This window comes from Taudactylus pleione, unplaced genomic scaffold (genome assembly GCF_031769625.1).
Source record: "Taudactylus pleione unplaced genomic scaffold, aTauple2 ptg000086l, whole genome shotgun sequence".
Taxonomy (NCBI): Eukaryota; Metazoa; Chordata; class Amphibia; order Anura; family Myobatrachidae; genus Taudactylus; species Taudactylus pleione.
Window position 1 is genome coordinate 5,816,843 of NW_028284488.1, and position 18,704 is coordinate 5,835,546.

Below are 18,704 nucleotides of genomic sequence, written 5' to 3' on the forward strand. Positions count from 1 at the left end.
ATATTCGGCATTGCGCGGCTAAGCAACATGCACAGCGTCCCTCCCCGCCCCGGGTGACATCGTGGGGAGGGACACCATTGTTATCACCAAATGTAAATGCCTTAAAGACTGTCCTCTAGACATAAGACCTTGTTCAATGTTTTTTCTGAAAGGTGGTCATATCAATGGCAAGACTCACTTCATCATATCCTCTAACCTTATAAAGCATTTATACATTTCAAAATCAACATTATTTTCTGTAAAGGTTCATTGATATGATAGCTTTTCAATGCTTTGGGGTGAATTTGAGAGTTTTTAGAAGTGGAGATATTGCCCATATCAAGGTGTAAGGTATAAAAGACCTGTATGTATGATATAGAATTTAATAAAAATACGGAAAATACTGTACATAAAAGAAAATAAGAACAATTATAATAAGAGAAATATATAATCTCCTGGGAGTAGGAGTAAATTAAATAAACAGCATTAGATTTAGATGCATCAATAAAACCTTTAGGAGCTCTTTTGCTAGGTACACACTGAAAGATATACCATTTGTACAGTCAATGAATGATATATACGTATACTGTATCTGTGAAAACTGTCATCCACAGATATATTGTGTTGATCGTGCTGTGTGGCAGATGCAATATATCTGAAAGATATATCGTTCATATCTGCGTGTGTGTACACATGACAGACCGATCCATATACTGGCCATAGGAACCAGTGACAGCATAGCTGGGCACGTATATTTAATTTAGAGATGTGCACAGACCCCTGAGTTTTGGTTTTGATTGTAAATCATCATCGTATATTGGTTTTGGCAAAACAACCCTCAAGTGTTTGGTTCAGATCTGGTTTTGGTATTGGATCTTTGAAAATTTTATAAAAACAACTAAAGTCATTTAAATTGGACGTATTTTGTTCGTTTAGTATTATTAACATAAATAATATTCATCACTGCACCTGAGATCAGGAGTGTGGGACTTAAATGCAATCCAAAACACATTAGATCCGTTTTTTAAATCTGAGCTCCGAATTGCAAGACCCGAGTCAGGACTCTGTTCTACTCAGATACCCAGAGTGATTCGAAACTGGGACTTGAAACTGTTACGGTCAGGTGTCTTTGATTTCTAGGGAAACGGAACCACTCATCTCAAATTTAAATGGCTTCCTAGTTATGATGCGGCCGATTGGTAAGTGTATATGCTTACCAAAATCGTTCACATAGTTGGTGGCGCCATCGGCAAAGTGTGTACCACACATTAGCCTTACATAAGACACAAATAGGGGAACATGATGAAACAAGAGACAACCTGCCGTGCCATGGCCACACTAGTTCCGACCGTATCTGGCCTTTCTCCAAATCTGGGACTATTGTATATCGGTTTATAACTGAAATGAACAACCACTGTCAAGGTACAAACCAGTGGGGGCTAACTAATTGTACTTGATTTATTAATCATAGGACCAAAACAACAATTATAATTAAAGAAATATATGAATACAGGTTGAGTCTCCGATATCCAGAATGCTTGAGACCAGGGGTATTTTGGATAACGGAATATTCCGTATTTTGGAATATTTGCATATCATAATGAAATATCTTGGGAATGGGACCCAAATATACACACAGAATACATTTAATTGTTATATACACCTTATACACACAGCCTGCAGGTAATTTTATACAATATTTTCAATAATTTTGTGGCTCAAACAAAGTTTGTGTACATACATAAAATTCAGTTATGTTTCATCATATACACATTATACACACAGCCTGAAGGCAATTTTATACAATATTTTAATAATTTGTGCCTTAGACAAAGTTTGTGTACATTGAACCATCAAAAATCAAAGGTTTCATTATCTCAATCAGGCCAAAAAAATCTGTATTTCGAAATATTTGGATATCGGAGACTCAACCTGTAATACCAATTACAATTCATATGGAAAGAAAAAACTTTTTTGAGCATTATCTATCATGTGTAGTAAGACTGTTATCTGAAAATGAGTAATGGACTCTGATATAAAAAGACCTTGATAGAGGTTCAAATGAACCATTATAAATAAATAGCAACTGTATCACCAAGTTCACTATAGTCAGACAATAGCAGAAATGAGGATCCTGCTTGTTTTCAGCATTTTCTCAGTGGCTGTGTGTAGCCGAAAGACTTTTATTGGGTGAGTGGCCATTCATTTAGCACCTGAGAGAAGTGTATAATAACAATAATAGTATCATGTAACCCAGTAGAATAATTTTTATTACAATACTTTTGGATGCTTAGGGCTGACTTTATTGTCTCAAAAAAATTATATTAATTATTGGATAGATACATGCTTTATATAAGTTTTTTTCATATGTACACTATGTACAATGGGAAAATATATATATATATATTTTTACCAGAATATTGCAATTTCTTAGATTTCTTTAACATATTGCCTATTTTGGTTGTCCTGAGCTGTGAGATACATTTTTGGAACTCATACCCCTTTTCCACTGACCAAAATAACCAGGTTTTTGCCATGTCAACCCGGGTAAAACCCTGGTCAGGCTCAGTGTAAACGGGTAACCCGGGTCTTTCTGTTTCCAGCAGGGTGATTGTGTGTCAGCCAGAAGCTATCTGTGACAACTGTCACCAGGGAGGGAGAGATTATAGATATAAATTTTACAGACCGCTTCATACGGGGAGGCTGTAATCTCTCCCTCCCTGGTGACTAGTGGCAAACGCAGGATTTCTAGAGAGGGGTTTCCAAATGCTTGATTTTACGTGTGTGGCTAGTCCATGAAGAGGGCATAATTAGCATTTATCCAGCTTTAATATGCATCACACAAAGTGTATTGAACTTTTGAGTGTCATAAATCCAGCATATACAGGATCAGTGATCACACAAAACCATTAGATGCATCAGTAGGGCCATCCTGCCTGAGCTGAATGTTTTTGTTTCAGATGTGGGCACCATTTCAGAGTATGGGAGCAAGTCCAGGAGTCTGGGGGAGCAGCAGAAGAACCTAGCACTTCCCTGAACATATAAGTACATATTGGTCTCGTTATGCACTGGATAGTGTATTATTATATGGTATTAATAATTAACCCTATTGATGGTCTGTAGCAGCGCACCCCTAACAGTGCATATTTTCCAGATCTCTTAATTGATGCACAGGTGTATTTACTACAGGTTGACACATGTTAAAAGATCCACAGGTGGTGCTAATTATTTCATTTGTGATACTGAGAAGAACATGCAGAATTACTAAAATTCTATTATATTACTATTTCTATTGTGGTCATGGTGTGGGCTGGAAAGAGGGGTTTGCAGGCAACTGGAACCCCCCCCAATGGGTTTGCCTCCCGAATGACACCCCCACCCACGGGAAGGACCCACTCCCCTGGTTACCGGTCCGCTCCGGTCTGATGTTCGGGTAGATTGTGTTGAAGAACAGTTGTGTCATGCATACACTGTACCTGATTAACATAAGTGGAAAAAACTTTTCTCTACACAATTTTTGAACATGTGGGAAGGACAAGCTATGACTTTAGGTTCTTCATCACCCCCTGAGTAGAGGATGTAATTATGCCAGTTGTCAGCCATACTCTTTAGATGGGTAATTGTTGGCCATTTCACAACATGTGTTTATAACCATAAGACATTATATTCTGAATGACCCAACTTTACAATGATCCGGAAAGCAAAACAAATTGGTAATTATCTATATCTATCTATCTATCTATCTATCTATCTATCTATCTATTCAATACTGTGTCTATCTTCAATAAAAAAAATATATAATGTAACGTAAGTTTTTCTTTTTGTAGAGATCAGGTTCTGCGAGTTCAGGCCAAAGGCGTTGCACAGCTGGACATACTGAGAGAGCTGGAAGCCATGAAACATTTACAGGTATATAACAACCTGATGTGCTGTAATCATTCTAATCAATGCTTACATACAATAAAACCCTCATTTAATTTTTTGGAATTAAGACTATTGGCAGGCATGCACTAGCACATACAGTACATACAACTGTACATTACTTTACCAGTCCAAAATACTGTGTCCGGGCTAATTCTGCAGTATAACATGGAATGGGATTGAAATACCGACGGCTTAATAGCCGGCGGTTCTAATCCCGACAGTGAAAGACCGACGGCAGAAGATCCCAACGGGCGCCCATAAGTATACTAACCCTCCCCTCTCCCCCTCTAACACTAAACCCTCCCTTAGGGATGCCTAACCCTAACCTCCCCCCAGGGGTGGCTAAACCTAACCCCCCCTCCCCGCACCCTAACCTCCCCCCTAGTGCCTAACCCTAACCCACCCTTTCCCTAGCATAACCCTAACTTTCCCCAGGGGGGTGTCTATCCCTAAGTCCCCCCGGGGTTCCCTAAACCTAACCCCCCCATCCCCGGGCTAAATGCATACTTACCCGGCAGGAGGACGATTGGTTTGGTGTCCTTCGGCGTTCTGGCGTTGGGATTAACATAGGCGTCGGTATTTCGACACCTATGCTAAATACCTTGCCGGGATGACACTGTCGGGATTGAGACTGGCGGCCATGCGGCCGCCGTTCTCATTACTACTTCCCCTATAACATGTAGAGAAATATAATGATTTGATCAGGAAAAATGGCATATGGAGATACATTATGATTTATGTGTACCATGACATTCAGGTAAATTCAGGCGATGTAAAAAAATTTTGTATCTAATAACATATACATGGTTATACAAAGCCCCTCCCAGCAAATATGAACTGTCTGGGATGTTGGTATATGCGCTTCTGCTGCAATACCGATTGTGGTCAGCAGATGGCAGTTCAGAGCTCTGCAATTGCGCTATTGTTTATTATTTATTTTATTTATTAACAGTTTCTTATATAGTGCAGCATATTCCATTGCGCTTTACAATTGGAAACATTTATAGAACAAAACAGGGTAATAACAGACAAACATAGAGGTAAGAGGGCCCTGCTTGCAAGATTACAATCTATAGGGAAATATTGTATGCTGGTATAAGGATAATGTTGTGTTTGTTTGCAATTTAGTAACACAATCCTTATACATCAAAACCTTATGGTTACAAATAATAAAATTATGACTATTTATAGTCACACAGAACTCTGCTGGCAAAGTTTCCCTCTCCTGTAAGTAAACAATCTGAACTTAATGCCAGGGTCATTGGGATTTTAATAGCGGTTTGTAACAATTCTTTCAATGTCATTGTAGAATATTTACTCCCTATTACAATTCTATAATTAAAGCATATCTCCTACCTGATTTGAGGAGATAGTCTAACAGTTGGCATATTTGTCCTAAATCTCAAGAAGTTAGTAGGTATGTGCCCGCTCACCATGGTCTGCACTGCTTTTGCATCACTAAGCACCCCTCAGGGGATGTGGTATGCCAATAACATGAATAATCCCCATTTGTCCTGCTCAGGAGGAAGCCTGATGATGGGATAATCATGGTAATCATGGTTGGATGATGCCAATATTTCAGGTTTCAGTCATTAAATACAGTTCAATTTAGCATTGTACTATACAACAAAAATTAGTTATAGCAATCGGAAGTCTACCAAAGCAACATTTTAATTTGGACAGGAGGGGTAAAAAATGTAAGAGCAAAACATAACAGTTAAAAGTATGACTTAATTTTGCTCCACCTGGAATTACAAACAGTGTTGCTGACTCTAATGGTGCATACACAAGGGACGATCATCAGCGATAGCGATATCGCTGAACGATCTCCCTGTACCTTCCCGGTGTGCTTGATGATCAATATCGATCATCCAGCACACTACCAACCCATCAACAATGGGCCAGCTACCTGCGATCACTGATCGCGGGTCCCTATAGTGAGCTGGTCGATATCGACCAGGTTGGCCTGCATGCACGGCCAATGGAAGATATTGTTATCATCCATACGTGAGCGCGCATCAGAGAGCATTGGTGGATTGGTAGGCACCATAAAATGCACAATATGAACGATAACGACATGGTCGATATCGTTATCGTTCATATCGTGCATTTTTATCGTACCGTGTGTACGCACCGTAACCTTTAATGGGTAACAAGGTTGGTAACAGGAAGAATACAAAAAAAAGAAAATTAAAGAGAAAGATTAATTAGCCAATGGGTAAACTATATACCTGAACTCAATTAATTATGTAAATAAATGCTTTAATGACACTGACATAAAGTAATCCCAGTGTATAACTCTTATCATTCAGATTGATTTCTGGCGCAGTCCTGCTAGGCCAGAGCTTCCTGTGGACATGAGAGTCCCATTCACCACTTTACAGCGTTTGAAAGTGTTTTTGGAATCTAACAACATAGACTATTCTGTAATGATAGAAGACGTCCAGGTACCAGATGTATATATCTTTGAAATATATGTTATTTTATCTTTTTAATTAATTATCTTTAAGAATGTGGCTATATAACTAATATTGCCCTTGATTTATTTACCATTATGCAATACACTTGCAGCATCTCACACATACTAGGACACTCACATACTACTACAGTGTACCTAACCAATGTAAACAAGCATTATTTACAAGAAACAGGGTTTAGTGGAGATATGAGCGGAAATACAAACTAAAAAAAATAAGTTACCCAAACAAATGAGCTCACACCTCTCCCCATTCCCCCTCCCCCCAATGAAAATATAATATTTAAAAATACTACTAAAAGCATGATTTTGAACATTGTTGCCTTTATGCCTTTAATCTGGAGGTATTTTTGTACCCAATTATAAGTTATATCATATACAATTAGTCTAGGTTCTGCCTGGGTTATGTTAGTTTTGGTCTTTCTTATAGTTTGTGGTTAAGAAACTTAGGGCCTGATTCAGACCCACTCGCGAGCGGCTGTCCGCTCGCAAGTGGGTCGATGTTATGCACTGAGCATGCGCACGACGGAGGGAGCTCTGTCGTGCGCATGCGCCAGACGCGACGAGCGAAGGAAAGTCCTTCGCTCGTTGTGTCCGATCAAAGGGGGCGTGCTGTCAATGTTGATTGACAGCACGCCCCCTTTGGTGGGCGTGCCGGGGGCGTGCCTCCCTGACGGGGGCGTTCCCACGGGAACGCCTCCCGTCAGAAGCCGGCCCACTGACATCACTAGTGATGTCAGTGGGAGTGATTTTGGCTCTGATAGAGCCAAAATCACTCCGGAGCTTGCGGTTGAAAACCTCAACCGCAGGCTCCGGCTCGCAATTTCGATGGTCGCGATGGTCTCGACCATCGCGGCCATCACAAAGCACGCTCGTATAGCCTGTGGGTGGTGACCCACAGCTATACGAGCGTCCAGGAGGACGCTCCATGAAAATGGAGCCCGGCCCTCATTCAGAGCGTGCGCTCTGCTCAGAGCGTACGGCTCTGAATGAGGGCCTTAGAAAGCAATTTCTAACAGATATACATTTATTAACACCGAGGTTCCTAAACACGGTCCTCAAGACTCCCCAATAGTTCAGGTTTTAGAGATATCCATGGTTGAGTACAGGTGGTTAAATCAAATTGACTGAGGTACTAATTAAGTCACCTGTGCTCAACCATGGATATGTCACGGTGTCACGTCTGTAGCTGATGTATGGGACGCTGTGGGTCTTAGTTGTGGAAAGAAGCGGAGTCGGGGGACCTGGATATATGTTCTCCTCATCCACAGATCTTGGGTGTTGGCGAGACCTGGGCAAAGGTGCGGAGTCTAACCCACAGGATGGTGTTCGCCAGTGACCCCTCCATGCGGGATTTGGGCTTAGCTGCACCCTGTGAGCAGGTCACGGTCCTTTGACCAGTGCTGCAGAGATGAATACTGCCTCTGCATGTTGTGCCTTCCACCACTCAGAATGCTACTACCAGACCACCTGTCCATATCCACCAAATGCAGCCAGACCCAGGGTATATATATCCTCTCCTGATAGCATTCTGGACCTGAACATCTCGTTACTTCCGTGGTGTATGGTTCATGCTGCTTCGGTATACAAATATATCCCTGATTCCTGCTGACAGCAACCCCTGGCGCATCCAGAAAACCTGTTACAGCTATACCTGACAAGCCAGTAAAACCTGCTGGCAGCAACCCCCCGGTGCATCCAGAAAACCTGCTACAGCTATAGCTGGCAATCCAGTAAACCTGCTGACAGCAACCCCTGGTGCATCCCGAAAACCTGCTACAGCAATACCTGGCATCCAGATGCCCTGTTCAAGCAATACCTGGCCTGTGCTCTGCTGCTAGCTCTACTCCTGGTTGGTCCCTGGCACCCTGTAAACCTGCATTGTGTCACCCTGCCTTGCTTCCTGCTGTGGATCAACTCCTGCTCTTTTTACCTACCTACTCCCTCCCTGAACCTAAAATTCCCAGACCTACCCATTCCTTCCTGAACCCAATCCAGCCTGCACCTGAGTTCCAGCCTTTGTCACAGCATTTCCGGTTTACCCTGTTTAGCCCTTAAAATTCCCAGACCTACCCATTCCTTCCTGAACCTGTTATTCCCAATTACCCAATCCAGCCTGCACCTGAATTCCAGCCTTTGTCACAGCATTTCCGGATCACCCTGTTTAACCCTCGTCTCAGCATTACCCGATTTCCCTTCAGCCACTGTCACATTATTCCAGTCCAGAGTCAAGTTCCTGTCATATCAGTTTTATCCACGTTGTTCCAGTCCAGAGTCAAGTTCCAAGCTCATCAGTTCAAGCCATGTAGTTCCAGTCCAGAGTAAAGTTCCTAGTTCATCAGTTCAACTCAACAAGTCCTCCTGCCGGTCCCAGTCCAGTTCCTCCACGTTCCTGTCATCTATCATCAAAGGCAGTTTTCACTGCTACACAAATCTTGCACATAGAGCTATTTACGTCATCTGTGGTTCCAGTCATGTCGGTCTCCGTTGAATCCCGATCACCACCTGAGACAGGTAACTCGCTGAGACCAATCGTGACACACAGGTAGAGATGTAACTCACGGTTGCACGGTGGTTCACCAGAGACGTTCGAGCACACAGGTGGAGGTGGTAACACACTGCTGCACAGAGAATTCACCAGAGTCGTTCGGCACACAGGTGGAGGTGGTAACACACTGCTGCACGGAGAATCACCAGAGACGGGAGGCACACAGGTAGAGATGGTAACACACTGCTGCTGCTGACACGATGGATCAAGAACCTGGACCAGGAACTCAACTAAGGCACTAGGAGACTACCGTTGTTCAGGCAACTTCCTGTAACCTGTGGGATAATTATATACCCAGGGGATCCCTGTGATAGGTGCACAGCATCAGCTGACCATTCACCTATCCAGGGACGAAGATGCTGTCACATGGGCCGACTGTCATGGCGGCGCCCATGTCAGGAATTGCGATCCCCGACACCAAACCACCCGCAGACCACTGTATGCGGGGAGAATACTCAGCTTCTCCCCCGCCGCTGCGCCAGTCACTCGACCGCCCAGGATGTCAGAGGAAGCCGGCGGGACGGTAAGTGAGGGCCGATTCCCATCTGAGCCCTGACACACGGCTGCCAACACTTGAGACTCCTGGAGGGAGGCAGGCCTACTAGGCACAATGAACTGGGATGGTCTGTGGGAATGACCTTTCCATGAAACTCAGTAGCACAGGATAAAAGTAAAATAGAATTTATTCACAAAAGAATTATAATCAGGAAGGTCTCATATAAAGTCTCAAACAGCACAGAGATTCATATATGCAACAATAAGTATAGGAGAGAATCCCCAAATATATATAAGCAGTCTTTAGCATATAAGAACTAATGTGGTAGGGAACCCCGAGTCCAGAATGAGGCTAAAACCTCAGTATGACATTAAGGACCTTTGCCAGGGTAGAACCCTGTAGTAATGGAAATCCGAAGCAGAACGGACCCTGCAGAATAGTATAGTTCCAGGAAAGGGCCGAGCCCTATAGTGCAGTGAGAGATGAAGCAAACTTGAGCCTTGTGGTATAGTGAAGACGGAGCAGGGTTAAGTCCTGTAAGGTGATGAGATTCCAGAACAGGGTTGAGCCCTGTGGCGTGGCTACAGTTCATAGCGGGGTTGAGCCCCGTAATGCAGAGAAGATTGAAGCAGGGTTGAACCCTGTGATGCGATAGGATTCTGGAACAGGTTTGAGCCCTGCAACGTCGCTAGAGTACGAAGCGGGGTTGAGCCCCGTGATGCGGAGAAGATTGTAACAGAGTTGAGCACTGTGGTGTGGTTAGGGTTTGGAGCGGGGTTGAGCCCTGAGATGCGGAGAAGATTGTAGCAGGGTTGAGCCCTGTGGTGTGGCTAGAGTACTGAGCGGGGTTGAGCCCCGTGATGCGGAGAAGATTGTAGCAGAGTTGAGCTCTATGGTGTGACTAGGGTTCGGAGCGGGATTGAGCCCCGAGATGCGGAGAAGATTGTAGCAGGGTTGAGCCCTGTGGTGTGGCTAGAGTATGGAGCGGGGTTGAGCCCCGTGATGCGGCGATGACACTATAATGGTGCAGTTGACAACTGTAACATGGATGAGTTCCATATCCACAGGAATGAAAAGACAACAGGTAAAGTGCAGCAAAATGATGAAGGCACAATGATGGAGCAAAAGCAATACTTAGACAATAGGAATGCTGGGCTCTATAGTGCAGCAGATAACTGGCATCAGAAGTTCATCTGGAATATAACAAAGTCCACAGCAATCCACAGGCACAGCGGGGATTTGGCAGGAGTCCAAGAAAAGACCTGAAAGCAACGTTGCACAGACACTGAGACACAGTTAGTAACAGGCTTATACTAGAAGTCTGTGATCCATAGGAAGTTTCAGAACATGTGACCCAAATGGAATCAGGCTTGAAATAATGAGCAATCTAGGAATCCCACAACCTGATGACACCTGGGAAACAGATGATCACTTTAACACTCTATCCCCTGAATGAGAAGAATGCCAGCAAGCAGGATAGCTCCTCCAATGACCACAATGGAATTTGGTAAAAGTAGTCTACCTTTATCTACTGAAATAGTCACAGTCCTGACAGTACCCCCCCTTTTTGGGTGGTCTCCGAACACCCACCAGGTTTTAAAGGGAATTTAGCATGAAAATTACGTATCAACTTAGGAGCATGGACATCGGTGTCTTTAATCCAAGATCTCTCCTCCAGGCCATAACCCTTCCAGTCTACAAGATATTGCAATTGATTTTGATGCTTACGTGAATCCAGAATCTTATCGATCTCAAACTCCACACCTCGAGCAGTTGTTATGGGTAGTACTTTAGGCAAGCTGTCATGAAATTGATTAAGAATCCCACAACCTGATGATCCTTGGGAAACAGATGATCACTTTAACACTCTATCCCCTGAATGAGAAGCATGCCAGCAGGATAGCTCCTCCAATGACCACAATGGAACTTTGGTAAAAGTAGTCTATCTTTATGTACAAAAATAGTCGCAGTTCTGACAGGATATCTCAAAAATATGAACTGTTGGAGAGTCTTGAGGACCGCGTTTGGGAACCTCTGTATTAACATATATATAGTGCACACATTTTACACACCCCTTCACAGATTAAATGTAGTTATTTACAGAAGTCCCTGCCCCATTGGAGTTTATAATCTTTATTCCCTACCACATGAACAGACACAAACTCTAGTTTTAATTTTTGTCGGAAGTCAGTTAACCTACCAGTATGTTTTTGCATTGTGGCCGGAGAATGGTGGACCGTGGCCTTATTTTAGGTACAGTATGTGCTTAGTATGGGGGCAGCATTTAGCAAATATTTATGGGGTAACAAATATGAATTATGGTGCTATTAAATATTTAATTTGAGGGTTTTTCGTTATTCATGACGAGTGCACTATTTTCTTAGTAAATATGGGAGCACTTCGTTATGCAAACATAAATTCTTTATTACATCTGTACCTGATGGCCAGTGATAGAGCTTTTTTTGGCCTTGCCCTGGAGCATAGGCATCTTTAAATGGGTGCAAGGTGTGTGGTGCACACCGCACACCCTGCACCCACAGGTTATTATACTTACCTCTCTGCCGATCTCTTTCTTACCTCTCTGCTGCAGAGCAGCAAACACTCCCTGGGAAAATGGTGGCAGCCATTTTCCCAGTGATCTGCGCATGCGCAGAAAAGATATACCCAGGAAAGTAGGCGCGAGCACCATTTTCCCGGAGACTCGCGCATGCGCTGTAGATTCTGGCATAAAGTCAGAATCTACAGCGCTCAGTGCCACTGAGCTGCTAACAGAGAGGAGGGGGCCCAAACGGAGGCTGCACACGGGCCCCCTCCTCTCTTAAAACACCCCTGCCCTGGAGTACCTGGCCCGAGTAAGCTAGTAAGCTCAACTTTCAAAATGTAAGGCAGGGGCCTCTTTTTCCTTTTTTAAATAATTGGGAAGTTCAGTTCTAGCAGGCAAGATAGTTCAAACTACAAAAAGACAATTTTGTCCTGGTTACTCAGGAGATACAAGTATACAGAACTCATTTTTATTTTGACGGCTCATTTATATTTTTACAAATACACAGCCAGGAGCATCAAAAGGAAGGAGCAGGTACTATTTGCCCAAGTCTGGGCTAGTTGGAGGGGCCTGGGTCAGCGATCGCCACCAACGCTATGCCCACTACTGGGCCATGGCTGTATATTAGCAAAGCTGCAGTGGCACATCGGGCAATAAGAGAGAGGGGACTGCTGCGTGGCCAGAAGTAGTGGACAGAGAGGAGAAATGTTAGAGGTGGGGACAATTGCACTGATCACCTCCCTCCACTGGAGCTGCCCCCCTGTGCTGAGCATTTGGCACATAGTACTTTCGTACTTTTTTTGGGAGTGGCATGGCCAAGCCTCCCATATTAGGTAACGCCCCCTTTTGATGGCTCTGTACACAACTTATATTCACTTTGAAATATACAATGTAATACATATAGGTACTGATGCAGAGAGAGTGTCACAACTGAGCACTAGGGACACCTCTGTTGAGGCCAAGAACCAGGGGGTTAGGGTGGTAGAGCAGCAGCAGATGGGAGTAACATTGAAAATGTCTTCTTATTGCGGCCAAACCCAGGTTTGGCTAGACCTGCCCAGAGGCGTGGTGATCTTCACCAGTGACCCCTCCTATTGGGTTTTGGGTTTCGCCGCACCCAGTTAGCAGGACGCGGCCCTCTGGACAGGTACCTGGGGGTGGCAGAAGACAGGGATATAATACTAGAAAATAACACTGTGAATTATTGGAAAATGTAATAACATTGAAAGTTACTAAAAGCTGTTGTAACACTGGAGATTACTGGCAATGAGAAAAAACTTGGAATTAATAGAAATGGGATGGCACTGGGAAATACTGGAAATGGAGTGGTACTGGAAATGCTGGAAATGAACCAGACGCAGGCTTGCTCTGGGAGACACGGGAGATTCTGAGACTGACTTGCTGTAATGATGAATGCAAAGTATGTAAAAACACTGAATGCTGAAAGCAACATCGGGGATCCAGATATTGTTCCGTCACGAGTACCTGCACTGAGAATCTAAACGCTGAATTACTCTAAAGAAGAACATAGATGTGGACACAGGAGTATACTGAGGATTGCTAGAGATCCAAATGCTGACTTACTCTAATACCCCTTTTCCACCTAAATTCCGGGTCTGACCCGGAGTTGGAACAAAGTTATATTCCCGAGTCAGCGCCGCTCACACCGCAGTCGGGTCTGCATAGACCCGGCTTTTGCGGAGTGAAAGTGGACGCTTGGAGATGACGTCATCTCCAAGCGCCACTGAAGCCGGACCAATCGGCCGGCTAGCAGCGCACTCCAGGTCATCGTGACCCGGAGTGCGCTGTTCCCATAGCAGGGTTTCACGGGCTACGCCCGTGTTAAACCCTGCTAGTTACCTGGGTTGGATTGCCGGGTCACTCGACCCGGCGATCCAACCCTCTGTCCTTTTACACCAGGGAGCTGCCCGGGTTAACCCTTCAAAAACCCGGGTTTTAGCTCTGGTGTAAAAGGGGTATGAGAAACACAGGAAAAGAGCTGGACATGTAACACAACAAAATCAGCATGAGAAGGGAAACTCAGAACACTGGTAATCAGCTTAACAGCTGAAACATGTAATAGTTAGAGAGCTGGACAGCACACCTGATTTTAGCATGAGAGCAAATCCAGTTTACACTGGGATTCAGCAAGAAAAACTGAACTGCACACTGGAGAGAGAATCACTGGAATTCACTGGAAGTTGAAAAACAACAGGGAGTCTGGAGTGAAGTAAAATTAATCAGTCACTGGAACACTGAAGACTTGAAGTAAATGAGGAAATTAAGTTGATCAGGCAATATTCCTGGAGTCAGACCTAAATACCCCTAGGCAGTTGGCCATTGGATCAGAGGATCAGCTGAGTGACTGCAGGACTATCATTGGGAGAGACAAGTCAGGTGATATGGACCAACATGGCTGCACCCATGCACGCTACCACGGGAACCTGGATGCACGCACGGAAGCCCTAGCAGACCCCTGGGAGAATACTCAGTCACCACTCACCTCCACTGCCAGTGACTGAACACCTAAGCCCAAGGACGCCGGCGCGGAGGTGAGTAACGGCTGAACCCAGGCCGCTTCCTGACAGAGAGTACTACACTAGTTGGAATAGCATGAAAAGACTTTGCTTATATCCAGAATTGTAGGTCATGCTCATTCGCCCATACAAATATGCCTGATTCTGCCACTTGTGGCATCTAGAAAGGATGGAAGCGTTCTGATGTAAGACAAGTACAGTAAGGGTGTGTTATGCTTTGAGGTGCGTTCCTAAGCAAATTGTTTCTGTAGTAACTAAAACTAATTGAAATCTAATTAAAATATACTTTTATTGCACAATGAAAGAAATGGTTATAAATGCGGGCCTGAATAAGTGTCAGATACATATGTTTTTCTTGCTCGTCCTTACACATTTTGCACTACTTGACTTTCTGCTAGGGATGTGCAGGCTCGGATAGGTTCGAGTTTGCACATGGAGTTCGGATTTTTCCCTCCAAAAAAACGGAACTCAGAAAGAGGCAAAACGTCATCTTGCATGGACGAACATCATCATTCCTGGACAAAAGTCCAGGAATGATGATGTTCGTCCGTGCAAGATGACGTTTTGCCTCTTTCTGAGTTCCGTTTTTTTGGAGGGAAAAATCCGAACTCCACGTGCAAACTCGAACCTATCCGAGCCTGCACATCCCTACTTTCTGCATATATGGCTTTATTAGCAAAGGCAAATTGGGCCTGCATTTTAGAGCACAATTGTGGCCCCCTAATAACTGCAAGGACATAACAGTTCCCCCTCACCTTCATGATTTATTTAGGACAAATTATACTGAAAAAATGTAAGCAATAACTTAAACGAAAAATATAAGTTTAATTTAATAAAGTAGTAGTGCGTAGGACCCTGAAACGACTTTTTTGCATGTACGTCCTTTTCGTGTGGATATATAATATTGCAAAGTCCCCAATTTCTGGGGTAGTGCCCAAAAGTGGAATGTGCTTCTACAGTATATGCACACTGGGTATACATAAATGCAATCTCATAAAACTAAATGTAATGACTGTATATTTTACACTTGCATACACCATACATGGTAATCTAATATCGTTCAATTAAAGCAAATGGCGCTGAGAATACAATTCCTTCATGTATCATGTAATAGGCTGTGCCTTAACCTGATCCACTTTTTTCTCTTTCTCTTAAGGAATTGCTGGACCAGGAGCAGCAGAAAATGGAGGCTTCAACGTTCCGTGAGAGAAGCATTAACAGCTTCAGCTATTCCACATACCACACACTAGACGAGGTCAATGCACATTTTTATAATTAACATTGTAGAAAATAATATCACACAAACATTTGGTGCTGGAAGTACACAATAGAGTGAAACACAACAATGGTGAATAAACTAAAGTAGCTGTTATGCCAGAGCTTCAGCTCATACCTGAGCCCAGTCAGTGTAACATATACATATGCATTAGGAACATTGGTAGAAGTACATAAAAACTGACAATTTCAACACATTTCACTGATGAGTATTTAACTTTTCTTCCAAGTGCTTTCCATACAGTACGTTGCATTTTCAACATTAAAATCTTGTGACTTTTCCATTTAATGGCATGATATTGGGAAAGAGCAGTGGAGAACCTATGGAAAATGGTTATAATGGCAAGCACATCATTTTGCAAGTAAACAGACTAAAAATCTAATTTTCTTTACATTAGTGAACATGCAAACGTCGTGGCATGCAGGACAAATACTTCTGCACACACAGCCCACTGTTAAAACCTTTCTACTAAAGGCATATGAAGAACAGAGCATAACTATAGTGGTTTATTTATTTATTTACTTTCAGATTTACAGCTGGATTGACAGTCTGGTGATGGAATACCCAAAACTGGTCAGCAAAATTGATATTGGTCAGAGCTATGAAGGTCTTCCAATATATGCTTTAAAGGTGAAGGCACAAGGACATTAATACCATCTTACTTGCCTCTTTCTAGTAAAACACTAATAGCAATATGTATGCACAGAAAATGGACAGCTTTATATTGTATATACAATGGACGATTCTGCCACTTACGCCAAGGACGCAGCAGCCGCAGTTTCTAATGCGGCCATGCATGGGTCATTATGGGGAGCTTTCTGACAATATTGGCAATCTCAAAGCATGTGTAGCCAGTTGTGATTTTAATGTTGTATTGTGTTCCCTTGTATGTCCTTATTTAACATTTAGGAAAACAATTAGCAGCCGGTGAGCTCTCTGATACTTATTTAGTAAGATGTAATATGGTGCTCAATACTTTGACTATATTTGTTAAAAAATGCAAAGTGAGAGTAAATAATGTTGCTGTTAAAATATATTTTTATTAAATAGAACAAATTTCCATTCTTTACCAAATATGGCAATTATGTTCATTACAAATAGATTTACACCAGAAATGTATACTGTTATATGACAGCAAATGTATCTTGCCCTAGGAAAATAGTAGGATTTAGGACGCAGTCTTACCCATAATATGAAGATATGTCAGCTGTCATGGCGCATGCGGTTACTGGGATGTAGAACGGTGACTACATTATAAACATGATATGAAGTTTATATATGCATGGAGACTTTTGCATTGTCATATGTTAGGGAATGCATCAGGAAGTGTATTTATTGCTCACCACAGTTTCAATTTATGTAAAATGAAATGTACAGGAATGGAGCAGGAATTGACTGAATCCTCTTTGTATCTGTTGCAGTTCAGTACTGGGGGCAACAAACCAGCAATCTGGATTGACACTGGAATTCATTCTCGAGAGTGGATTACCCAGGCCACCGGTGTATGGACTGCTAAAAAGGTTATAGTCAACGAGCATACCTTCAGTGCTACATATCTGATATACTTTAATTACCATGTCCATTTATATGTTAGCTTCTGTATATTGTTGTTATCTCCTTGTATTTATAGATTGCAAGCAATTATGGGGTTGATGCATCACTTACTGGTCTTCTGGACAAAATGGACATCTTCCTGGAAATTGTCACCAACCCAGATGGTTATGCATACACCCATAGTACGGTAAGACTGTCTCCGACAAGCACAGTTGATACAAAGAACCTTGTAGCATGCATAACCGTGACAAACTAGTTCAGCTTCTCTACTTGTAATGATATACAGTATCTGCTCAGATACCTCTCCCTGGAAATTTTGGGTCCATCAGGATCATGTGACTGAAAACTCTTGCACTCAGATTTGGGTGGTATATTACTGCTGCCTTTACAGGGGTGGCCATTGTATTCAGATGCATCAGGTACAGGTAGAAAAGAAGGAATGTCCACACAGTAATGCTGTCCATTGATGTGTGACAGTTAAATACTGTAAATTTAATTTATACAGAAATCTGATGGTATTTGTGACCAAAGAACACATTTAATAGCTGCCTGTTAAAAATGATGTGAAGCACTTGTTGGTGAGGCCATACCATGACATCATGGGAAGCGTAGATTTCTTCTACTGGCCAATTTCAACAAGAAAAAAAAAACTATGAAATGTATATGATCATCAGTACCATGGGTGTAGCTAAGTGGGACCCTTTGTAAATGCACATTTTTACTTGTATGCAGGATGTACACTCACTGTCTTCATGTCTACTGAGCAATACCAGTATAGATATCAGTAAAGTCAGATAATGACAGTTTCTTATCTCACAGTCTCGTAAACGCAGGAAATGGATTAAGCCTAAAATCTAATTATCTTGCTCATGTTAGACTTTAAAATCCACCTATGGTTATTGGAGCAAACTCTACTTGATTTGGGTCCCAATGACAAAATCACAATTACTTGCCTATGACAGCTGCAAGTCAGAAGATAAAATTCTCCCCATCCACCCATGTGCCTGCTTTATTCTATGCAGTGACTCAGTTATATGGTAGGGGCAGGACAAAAAGGGTTGGCATATTAAGAAATTAATTATGTCTTTTAAATGGTCAAAATATACTCCGTTTAAGGCAACAATCCCATGAAAAAATGTTTATATTCAGGTTGTTATTAATGACTTATAATTCTATACAATGTCATGCACTTCCATGGCAACCACAGTCACATGACACTTGTTATGGTAATCAAGAAGGCTTTGGAATACCCATCTGAGCTGTGTTTATACTGTGACTTCCTTCTTCCCCTTATGTGATAAAATGACAAGTTTGACTTTAGGAGCTAGGACTCCTTCCTTGTCTTTTTTTTTTATTTAAGTGTATTTTATTG

General features: G+C 42.6%; 1 protein-coding gene across 1 annotated transcript in view; it reads left to right on the forward strand.

The window, feature by feature from the left end:
* The first annotated feature begins 2,104 nt into the window (after positions 1-2,104).
* The window catches only part of LOC148529135 (carboxypeptidase A1-like), a 43,333-nt gene continuing 26,733 nt past the window's right edge, over positions 2,105-18,704 (forward strand). Inside the window, exons 1-7 of the mRNA XM_088468884.1 lie at positions 2,105-2,169; positions 3,807-3,888; positions 6,216-6,350; positions 15,659-15,757; positions 16,307-16,408; positions 17,200-17,298; positions 17,409-17,519. Of these exons, the coding sequence (XP_088325010.1) occupies positions 2,105-2,169; positions 3,807-3,888; positions 6,216-6,350; positions 15,659-15,757; positions 16,307-16,408; positions 17,200-17,298; positions 17,409-17,519 (693 nt within the window). The remainder of the gene's footprint in view (positions 2,170-3,806; positions 3,889-6,215; positions 6,351-15,658; positions 15,758-16,306; positions 16,409-17,199; positions 17,299-17,408; positions 17,520-18,704) is intronic.